General features: G+C 51.0%; 2 protein-coding genes across 2 annotated transcripts; one reads left to right on the plus strand and one right to left on the minus strand.

The window, feature by feature from the left end:
• Positions 1-3,065: 3,065 nt before the first annotated feature.
• On the plus strand, positions 3,066-7,087 carry NCLIV_033110 (conserved hypothetical protein; the record flags this gene model as incomplete). The annotated part of the gene is made up of 5 exons (XM_003883506.1): positions 3,066-4,856; positions 5,319-5,421; positions 5,776-5,979; positions 6,572-6,620; positions 6,907-7,087. 5 exons carry the CDS (start codon positions 3,066-3,068, stop codon positions 7,085-7,087), a joined length of 2,328 nt encoding a protein of 775 aa, XP_003883555.1.
• Positions 7,088-7,857: 770 nt separating this feature from the next.
• NCLIV_033120 (GM16080, related) lies at positions 7,858-9,276 on the minus strand (the record flags this gene model as incomplete). Its single annotated transcript, XM_003883507.1, has 1 exon — positions 7,858-9,276. One exon carries the CDS (start codon positions 9,274-9,276, stop codon positions 7,858-7,860), a length of 1,419 nt encoding a protein of 472 aa, XP_003883556.1.
• Between the last annotated feature and the right edge of the window lie 1,963 nt (positions 9,277-11,239).

An 11,239-nucleotide genomic window follows, 5' to 3' on the forward strand; every position in this document is an offset into this window, starting at 1 on the left:
GGAAATGAAGAGAATGGAGAGGGAGAAAAAAGTCAAGAACGTGAGAACAAGGGCTGGTTTTCGCGGACAAGCTTTGGAGTGCCTGAAATCTGGATTTCCCAGGCAGAGTCTGCAAAGCGGAAGAACTCTGTCGAAAAAGTATGGAAATAGCTAGTAGAAGCCGCGTCGAGTTCGAAAAAGAGAAAGTCGTGGACCGAAACTCCTGCTGCTGATACACCTGAAACTTCTGCTAAGTAGGCCACAACGTGGCGCCGTACAACAGCTAGAGGAGCACTTTCGGAGCAATGTGAAGGCTCGAAATTGATGCACTCCAATGTCTTCACACCTGACTTTGCGACGCCTCGTGCAGAGACTAGCTAGCGGTTGAAAAGACGACCAAAAGAAACGCGTCCGTTCACTCCGTCTGTGGTTTCCCACAGTTCCAGAAGAAGAAAATGAAGCAGTACTTTGAACGAGTGCAAAAGTACTCACGATTTTCTGACACAGGGTGCTAAGTCACATCCAACCGCATGCAACGAGGACAACCAGCACACGCAAATCTTGCGGCTAATGCACACACATAGATAGCTCTGTGCTAATGATGAGAATAAAACTTCATAACGGAAACGTAGCAGATGTGTGCATTTGAATCAGAGCAGTAGCGTACGAAACACTTCCTTGGCACAGCCGCTGTCCGAATGCGAAGTTCCGTTCCGTTCCGTGAAACCGAAGTAGCTGCGCCTGCACATCGGGAGTCAGCGTGTTGTCGCCCGCTTTGCCCCGCGCTCAACAGCTCTACCTGTGCATCGCCTTCCTCCGTGTGTCTAGCTGCTTCAGTCCTTTGTTGGAATTCTGAATCTTTTAATATTGTTCATGTGCTCAGGGAAGTGTCCGGACTGTAGCGAAGGTGTGTTCCTTGCTGAGTGGCGGGGGGTTGCAATGCCGTCTTGGACAGTTGAACAACGCAGGCAGGATCGTTTGTTAGTTAGTACGAAGAAAACGTAAAAGTTAACAGTTTTCCTCAGTAAACTGAACTCATGAAAATGAATGTTCTCAAAGCGTCTGCGAAATGTTCTGAACACGCGTTGCACATCAGATGTTGATAGTTTAGTTCAACGTGCAACAGACCCCAGTTCTTCAGGTGCATTCACTTACATGGAGAGCAATGGAACTGTATAGCAATTTGTTTCCGTCCTGGCTTCTAGAGTATCGTTAACACGATCTTTTTTTTGCACGGGAAATTGGACTCCTGGATGTAGTCCATGAAACCGGGGGACACTTCGAGAATTCTTTTAGTTTTCGCAAGTCCTGGCCTTACCGCATTCCGGACCCATTTCATTTGTCTGCAAGTTGTTAACGGAGGAATCCCACGTTTCACAGCGAAACATGAGAGCGAAAGGAGAAATTCGATTGGCTCCCTCTACTTGCAACAATAGCTACTGACGCAAGGAAGCAGGCTGAGTCAGTCGAGAAACTCTTTCTTCTGGTGAGATTGGAACTCCGTTCCCTGCCACTTTGTTTTGCAAGGTTTCACATTCCTCACTGGCATGCCAGTTGCTGAAGGTCTAGTGGCTTACGGAGGGCATTCCGATTCGATACGCTTTATGCCAGAACTGGCTGGCTTGTGGGAGTCTCGATGTGTGTGTTAGCTCACTCCCAGCGAAAAAGGAAACGCTATGGACAAGTATCTGGTGGCTCCATAAAGGACACCGTGAGTTGGACGCTCAGAGCAGCAGCCATTGTCTTTTGTCATCGAAGGCCATCCCGCCGTTCCCGCCATCCTTTTTGCAGTCGACTAAGGGTGGGCTAGAGGCTGAGTTCGTTTCTGTCCGTGCAATTATGTCAGACGTCGACTCGCTCTGTGGGATCTCGCGTAACGCCACACTACACGGGCAAAATTCATAGTTTGAACAATTCAGTAGTATCAGTAACATGATGAGGCTTCTGAAACAGCGCTGGTTTTGCACTAGGGTACCCGTACGCGAATTTTCGTTCAGCATTATGTGGGCACTGGGATTTCGAGCTAGTCTCAAAGTTTAATACGTCTTCGGTCGTGGTAGGCCATGTGATAGTACATGGTGACAGGAGCGCGATCCTCGTTTGAAAAGCCCGAAATAGAGTCGCGGGGACCAGACAGAGGACCTTTGCGTGGATGGTGTTTCTTATGTGGCAGGGGAGCTACACTCTTTATATTTTGATATACATTTGGTTGAACATTTGAAACCTGGTTATTTTTTTAGTTATCCAGGCAAACGTTGGTACAACGGTCCGCCGAAACGTAAAAGCACACGCAAGCGCGGGAGTCCCGCTGGACGGGGCTCCGCACTGCCCCACAGTTAAACATGATGCCAAGTTGGCATAGCACTGTCTCTGTTTTGTTTCCGTGGTGGCCTGTTTATGCCGTTTGGCTGTGCTTGTTGGCTTGTGCGCAGTTACCGTGTGGAAGCGTATGGTCAAGGACAGAAGGTCTTGCCGGAAGCACAGCCTCCTAAACCTGTGTTCCCTTTCTAGTCATGCGCATTGTACTTTCGTTTGGTGAGGACGTGGCCCTGCGAACCATCTGTCTGCACCATACATCCGTTTCTGCTTGGTAGCCATGCTGCTACAGAGACTACAGATGCAGCAAGCCTATCGTTGGCAAGGAGCCAACAACAGATTACGGAAACCGAAGGGTTTGCTGACGCCAGACATGCAACATTGACAGATATTTCATTCATAAAGGGGGCCGCTGACATGACTGGCATTTTCTCATCAAAGTGAACTGAATCTTTCTACTTGGGACCACTGGTAGACAAACGCCTGAATTTGTCAAGGGTTCCTCTTGCAGGCCACCAGGCCACAGAACCAGGAGTTCGCAGACTGGTTGTCGTATTATTATTACTCTATGTGAACAGAGTCTCTGCTTGTGAGTTCGCCAATGTTGCGACACTAACCAGGCGATACGCCAGGATGGCGATTCCAAGTCACATAGCGGCGTAGACGGTTCGTTTTTCTTCAGCACACAACAGAAAGCTTTCTTGCTCGCATTGTTGGCAGGGGTCCAGGTTATCATAAAAAGAACATTTTCGTAGCCAGGTGACAAAAAAATGGGGCAGGCGTTCTCGACGGCGAATGTTTCTTTTTGTCGCACAGACATTCCTGTAAGCGTCCTCGACACTCTGGGAGGATGGGACTACGATCGCATTTGCAGCGCATGGGCTTCCCTCATCACCAGCGATGAAGCCCACACGGCCGCAGACGGCACACCTCAGATTTTCCTCGCGGACCTTGCGAAGCTGCAACGCATCACTGGGCTTAGCAAAAGTGATGCTGAACAGATTGGGCGGCTTTTCAGCATCCGAACCTACAGCACCTCTGCGGCATCCCCGACGTATACGACGACGTCTTCAATAGGTGCATCGAATCACCGAACAGTAGAGACCTGCAGAAGATTGTCAACAGGCGTCTCCTCCGACGCGCACGGCGCAGTCTATCCCATGCTCGAAATTCTAATGGTCGCAGTCGTTCTGGGCAACTTGCATAGGCTTACAAAGCTATCGTTGATCTTTTCCCTCTTTGATGTCAAGGGAGAAGGGAGACTCTCTGAGGCAGAGTTTTTCCTGATGTGCTACTTCGTTTTCCGGGGGCTTGCAAAGGCAGTCAAACGGCCCATTCCAGGGTATGCATCCATTGAGCCCCTCGTACACTCTACGTTCGACGACCTTCAGAACGCGCAGTGCGGTGGGAAGCACGTTACTGTTGTTAACTGTGGCAGTGGGGGTCAGCATGAAGAGGCGGATACTCAAGAGGGTTTGCGGGAGGGTGTTTCGGAAGGCGACATCTGCGGTGGCCCTCGGAAGACAGCGTCTGGTTCGATAGCTCGCAATACGAGTAGAAGAACGAGTCATGAAGAGGCTGAGAGGAGCACTGCTCTAGTGGAGCAGTTGTTTGCCGAAAGGCAGGCGAGCAGGAGTCGAGAAATGTGCTGCAGGCGAGAGATGACAATCGGCGAGTTCATAAAGTTAACGCTAAAGCCAGGAAGTGCGATCGACATTATTTTCAAGGGCATGCACGGAGACTGTACGCTGAGCATAGCTTCGAATCTCGCCTTCAGGCACTCGCATCAGTTTCAAACGCGTCTGTTTCAGAATGTATTTCTCGTGCATCAATGGCTTCAAGGCAAGGCTCCAGACAGGATTTCCAACGGCCACATCCGACTGACAGATCTTGTCGCCGTCTGTCTCGACCTCGCTGAAAAGTCTGCGGAAATCGTACGGGAAGTATACAACGTGATTGCCACAGACAAGCGTATGGCGCTACAAGGCATGGTACATATTGAGGTGGCACCTGCGTGCGAGCCAGGAACTCTGGGAAATCAGACAACCCCCCTCCAGGGCGCTTCTAATGTAGATTTGGTAGCCGGCGACGGCGATGACGAGACACTCCGGGCTGAAAAAGCCACTAGCATGTCTAAGACGGGCCGACGCAAGATCCCCGCCTACATTCTTACGGACATCCTCGTAGACCACCACATTCGTCGGCAGCTCAGGCATTGGTGGCCCCAGTTGCGCGTCGAGAGCGCTTTTGATACCTTCCCTGAGAAGCGACTGGTATTCAAGAAGCTCATGGATGTCTTCTCCAGCCGACTGTTTGGAAGCCCTGTGTGCGGCGCATCCCTGCTGAAATGCCGCATCACCAGTGCTGAGGAACTTAAAATCCGTTCCGTTATCCAGGGTGGCCACGAGCCATGGATCGAATTCGCGGTAACACAAGGATACGACAGTGGAAGGGGGCCACCTATTCGCGTGTTGGGAGAAGCGAAGACGAAGCCCCTGATAGCTGCTGCAGAGGACGGCAGTGTAGACTGGAATGAGGAGCTTGATATCGAATTGCCTGATGTGAGAGATAATTATTACCTCATCCTTACAGTCAAATGCAACGCCTCTGACAGCGATGTGGTGACTGTGGGACGGGGCTCAATGCTACTTTCTGATCTTGATGCCAAAGATCATTGGACTGATACAATATTCCACATCACACCTTCAAGCTCACCTGCGGTGTATTTTACTTCGGAAAGCCCTCGAATAGGGTGCTCACTCCTACTCGAACGCGCGAGTCTCTCAGCATCCCCGGGCGCCATCGTAGAATGCAGCCCATCCCGCCTGAACGGTCTAGACATGCATGTCCGCGACGTGGTTCATATCGACGATTGTACAGTTTCACTCCACTTGGAAAATGGCCACCATTCATTCTCAACAAGCGATGCCAGTGATATGTCCTCGGTTGCGATATCAATTGGGATCGCGTACCAAGGGAAACCTGTTGCCGGTATCGCCTACTTCCCTTTCTCGGAATCACAGTCTCTCGTGGGTTTTACCGAGTATGGCACTCTTTCTCCCGTCTTCTGGAAAGATCCAACTACCTCACAGATTGAGGTGCCTGCTAGGCCGTCGAAATATTCAAGTAAGCGGCACAGCTTCTTTCAACGCAGTCGATATTCCTCTCACCCGTTTGGCAGCATCTCCGGCGACAGCGGAAGCAACAGCGGAAAAGTTACCAGCAACGGTGACATAGGGCGAAGAGTATCGCGAGACTCGTTGGAAAGCAGCAAAATGATACAAGGGAGTACGGTCGCCGGCAACAAGATATCCCAACAGGTTTATAGTCTGATCCCATCCCCGCCCAGGCTCTCCACCAGGCGTCGGCGAAGCACCGGAGAGACTTGCCTGGCGTCACATCTGCCAGGTGCATTGGAAACGAGGAAAAGCTTGGGTCTGCGCAGAATTCCGACGCACAGTCGTTGCATCCTTCCCACAGGCAACGTGCCCATCTCCCTTCGTTTCCTTGATGCGAAAGAATTCTTCCTTTCCCCCAAGGAAAAGACATATAGTCGTGAGCGACCTATTCTTCTCAGCTCCGGCAAGGGCGTACTCGACCGCGTCCAACCTTTGCTGAAGCATTCAGCGAAGGCACCAACCGTCGAGACTGCTGCCGGGATACCTTTGAAAGTTGCTCGCTTAGGTACGGCTTTGTAACTATTACGCACATTCGCACACCAAAACTGGCACCTCGTTCTTCCACAAGTATAAGGAAGCTAACGCTCCGAGGCATACTGTGCAAACTGTGTTAAACCTCTGAAGGAAACCAGGAGGTTCATGTTAATTTTTACGAAACGGCAGCTATCACAGGGAGCAACAGATGATGTAGCAATCTAATATAGTCGTGCATCTCGCCCAGTAGTGTTATCTGTGCTGGTGTGGGACGATCAGAGCTGCCACACTCTATTGGTCCTTTCTGATGTCCAGCGCGTCTTCAGTTTTTGTGAACTTCGATGTTCGCTGTACCGAACGCAGTTTCCCGTTCGAAGTGCCATCCTGTGAGCGGCGTGCGCAGAACGAGATAAACATAATGCCATGCGCCGGTAGTCTGTGGGGATTCCTCGGAGAGAGCTGGTGGATTCCCTCCGTTTTTTACAACTTACGACTAACTGCTTTCAGTATGCTTAGCAATACACTATTTCGTACCTGCTGCTCGGAGTTTTCGACTCGTTAGGTGGGCGTGCGTTATGTCTGTACATCGCTCTGGGTATTGTGCGTCTATCGCTCGCTCGCAGTGAAAGGTGAAGCCGATATCGCTGTCGAGTTTGACGTGGGCAGACTCTGGTAAGCTACAACTCGGAGAAGACGGAACTGGCAGCGCTTATCGGTTAGCAGGAAGGCAAAAATCGTAGACACTTTTAGATGGGCTAGCACACACTGCACCAGCAAAGCGTGTACTGCCCCGCAGAAAATAGAACTTCAGCGTGTGGCCTGGGGGGGCACAGTACCCACTGGAGGTAGTAACGGCCGCGGCATAATTCGGATCGAGAGGCTATTCATAACGGAGAACAAATAAACGAAAAATGCCGCCCTCAGACTCTGAAATCCGTATGTGTGATTTGATCAATAGGTCGCTGTGTGGAAGTGACGCACTCCTCCGCGCAGTGGGCGGCTGCCTAATCGATGAGAACGGAGAGGAGCTGATCTACAATGATTTGTTGTCGAAATGCGCACCCAAAACGATGCTTGCGGTTGTCAACCGTGCGCTGCTTCATGACACATTCCTGCAGCATAATCGTCCCGAAATCTGAATTGACAAATTTTGTGCGCCGACACCCGCGGGTGCCGCACTGGACACCCGTCGGTGTTAAATGGGGAAAAAGGTCGATGGGGCAAGATCAGCAGTACATGTATATTAGGCAGGAAACCATTTTCTCGAAAGAAACATCATTGTCTCCAGCAGTATGGTGCTACCCCCTGGCACGTGAGTGATTTGGGGATGCGACATCTCTCATGGCTGAACGTTATAAGAATCTTACGTCTTTGGGTTGGAGAGTGGTCCTGATAAGTGTAGATCTGCCGTCACAACTACATCCGGTTACCCGTATTGGTGTATGATTCGCGCCTGAGATCGTCGGGTTGACGGTATCGCAAGGAAGCATGCGTCTTTCACATGGCGACGGAGGGGTGTTGACCGAGGCCCCAACCTCTCGTCATACAAACATATACAAAGTGATGTTGCAGCGGTTTGTATGACTCCTAGCGCCAGTGCCCCGGCTAGTGGCCGTCGGATGACCCGTATGGCGATTCGACTGCGCGAGAGGTTCACTCACGCAGTTGCCTATCAGCGTTGCGATTGCAAGCATAGCGGCAGCTGAACTGTGTTTCCCCAGCGCGAAATGACTGCCCTGTCTCCGCCACTGTCTCTTTGAAGCGCTGTACTTCCGCTTCGTTTTTACATCACCTGCTCCCGTTGAGGAGCTGGCGCTTGTTATGCAGGAATCGTTCACTGCGCAGTTTACACATTAAGTGTCACGATGTTGCAGACAGGGGAAGACGTGACACTTTCAGTCGTTGACAGTTAGTTCTCTTCCCCATCTTCCTCGGCTTCTCCATTCTCTTCATCGTTTTCTTGACTCGCTCCATCGGAAAGCTCGTCATCCTGCGGCTGTGGCTCAGGTTGCTCCTCAAGATCTTCGGGATCGTCTTGCACATCTTCCGGAGCAACAGGGAAAAACGGATTTAGGCCAGCCTGGATACCGTAACCAATATACACGCTCGTGAGCTTCTTGTTCTGATAAACGGTTACAGCACCAGGCCAACGAAGGTTCTTTATCACAACAACTGCATAGGAGATTCCATCTGGCCCGTAGCTAGCGCAATCTCCTGCCAGCTTGCACGTCCACGGCAACTGTCCCCCTGGTAATGCAGGATCGTCAACAATTGGTCGCGTTGTCTCAAGAATTGGATCTCGTTCCATTTGGGCCTGGATTTTCGCATAGCGTTCCTCATCAGCCTCCTCGTCTACTTCGGGAAAAGCCGTTAGTCCTGCCTCGTTTATATACTCACGTGCATGAGTCCACGCGTCCAAGGATAGCAATTCTCGTGCAGATGGGTACTCGAATTCCGGGTCCTCCTCGACTTGTGTTGGCTCCTCTTCTTTCGGCCGCCAGAGCCCCGCTGGACAGATAAGAGTTTCTGCATTGATTTGAGCAATTGTCGCTCGAAGTAAATGTCGTTCCTTCCCCGAGAACCAAGGGAAGGTGATAACCGGGTGATCCAGATCACCCGTGAACAGCTTTTTGAGCCGCCGAGCTGTCCTGATATGAGAAGGGAGCAAATCAGGCAGCGCCTCCCATTCGCCGCTTCCCTCCGGCTCTCGTAGAACCCAGTACGTATATTTGTTGGCTCCAAGTCCTCGGGGATCTGGTTCCTCATCGTCACCTTCGCCTGCTTCTCGTACAGCCTCCTCCCCCTCCAGTTGCCCTTCGGCAATCCAATAGTCGTTCTGAATCCCCAAAATCTTTCCCCAGAAACGAATACTTAGAAGCCCTGGTGTGTCAGCAGCCAGACGCTTCAGGGAACACGAGATTCGGAATGCCTCTCTTTCAGAAAAACCGTATCCCGCCCAGCCGAGTAAGCGATTCTCTAGCATGAAATCTGGAGCATACGCGAAGCCCTTGTCGCCACCATCTTCTTGTGGAGCTGCTAGCTTCAGGCTTTTTCTTGTTAGCTTCAGCCACTTCGCCTGTACATCGGCGAGCCTCGGTTCCTCATCAGTGGTTTGTGGTTGCTCTACCGCTTGGTGTTTAATATCTCGCTGTTTCTTTACATACTCGGAGACAAGTTCAAATGCATCGTATGGGTCTGGCGGCCGCTGGGCTAGAAGGGTCGACAAAACTTCCGCAACATGTTCCAGCACACTATGGCCTTGTGGTGTCGCTTGGCGAAGGTAACTTTCTGCTCCTTCCAATGACAAAAGAGAGCTCACACTCGCCATGATCCTGATTCAATGATTCACTGATGGTTGTGGCCAACTCGAAAACTCTGGGCTGTGGACAAGCTCATCGTCAGATCCTTGCAGCGATCGCCACCAGAGTTGAAATGGACTGTAGCCAGCGTAAGCTCAGAAGATATCCAACATTCGCTCGTCCAAAAACAGGCAGATTTGCGTCAGGCAACGCCGCAATTTATTCTCTTAGGACGGGCCACGGGTATGACTGCTTTATGCCAAATGGTGCCACCTCCTCTTGCAACTGCCAATGCGGTGAACTGGAGAAGGACGGTGGACACGTGCGAGGGCTCTAATTAGTGAGACAGTGGGGTCGGCCGCCTTATCGTTCGAAGTTCGGAAACGGCTGCAACGGGTACAACTACACACGATTCTAGAGGTCCTCACAAGCTACTTGACGTCCTACAGCACTGAGCAATTTTTCCGTTCGGACACGTTTTCTTTCTGTGGGCTGAGGGGCCCCGTGCTCTGCACGGCTGCCGTACGACTCCCATAGGGTTAGTAAAAGCCAACTCACCTTTCCGTCCCGTGAGACTATTGTAGTGGTCGTCCCCACTAATCACCTTCGCCGAAAAGAAGCGCACGTGTACGCCAACTGAAGTGGCTACAACTTAACGCGAAAGCTACAGGAGCAAACATTTGGGGCACCAAAACGTGAGGTTACCCCAACACCGGAATCCCACAGACGGCTGCTGTTTTGCCCCCTGGCAAGCAATGCGCGATATAAAACCGACTGGGCCTCCTGCTCTACCGGTCTGTATTGGCACGAAGTAAGGGCGAAAAAGGCGAACCCCCGCGTGACCGACTGTCAACACTTTCGAGATTTTTTTGTCGTACGCCAGCCCTCACGACCATAGCTCCAATTGTGGCTGCGAGCGTTAACACGGGGTTGTAGACGAATGCGCTTGCGAATCTTGACAGGAATATGGATGGTTCATTATATTCATGGGAACGAGTTTCCCTTGTAATAGAAGATGTCAAAGACCTTACCCTACATGACTGTATGTTTGGTACAACGCAGAGTAATCAGTGACATATCTCCACTCGCCCGATTACTGTCTCCCTTGGGACCTCAAACCTCAACTTTGCTGTGCGGTTTTCAGTGTACAGATTGTGGAATTCTTCGCCACATGGAAAACCGTATCCGTCAGTGTCTGCTACACTTGCAGCTTCCCCAGACGGTGATACGTCTAAAGCTTTCCGGATGCCTTCACTAGTTGATTTTACATCTGATCAGTACTTCCTGATGTCGTCTGGTCAGCTGCTATCATTTGCCTGAGTCCCCCGAATACGTCGTTTCACATGGTCTCCTTCTGCGGGTAAACAAAAGGGGGGAGGAGAAAGAATTGACTGACTCACGTTTTAGCGCATTGTTAGCTCTCAATTTCAGAATGACAAACCAGCTGTTCCAATTAAAACGCACTATCTCCCATATCCCACCAGATGAACTCGGAGTCGTGTATAACAGGGCAAACACTAGGATGGGCTTTTATTCGGAAATAAACGCGTCGCAGGACTTGTCCCTGAGGCCGCCAGAAACAGCTGCTTATCCTGTGGCACTTTTTCTAAGCAAATGAAGCGGCGACGCACTACCGGGTTCGCCACTATTTCGCATCCGTCACGCCGTTCAAGGCTGGTTCACCGGCGTGCAAGTGGTTTTTCGAGCTTAATCCTGCAACCTTAAACTTCTTTACTTCAGGTTATCGACGGCCGCAGAACATGGAATACCTGGCGGGATTAAGTAGCAATTCAGTAGCATCAGTTCGGCCATTGAATGTACCGTCTCACAGAAGCAGGTCACATGAGATGCGGCTTCAAAAGGATCTGCCACATCTAGCAGAATACCGTCGAAAATCAGACTGCCTGTATGGCACGTCTGGCTCCGTTTCACGATCTGAAATAGAGCCTGTAACAGGCGCGTTGGTGAAACAATGCAGAGGCTCTTCCAGCC

This window comes from Neospora caninum, chromosome VIII, assembly GCF_000208865.1.
Source record: "Neospora caninum Liverpool complete genome, chromosome VIII".
NCBI lineage: Eukaryota > Apicomplexa > Conoidasida > Eucoccidiorida > Sarcocystidae > Neospora > Neospora caninum.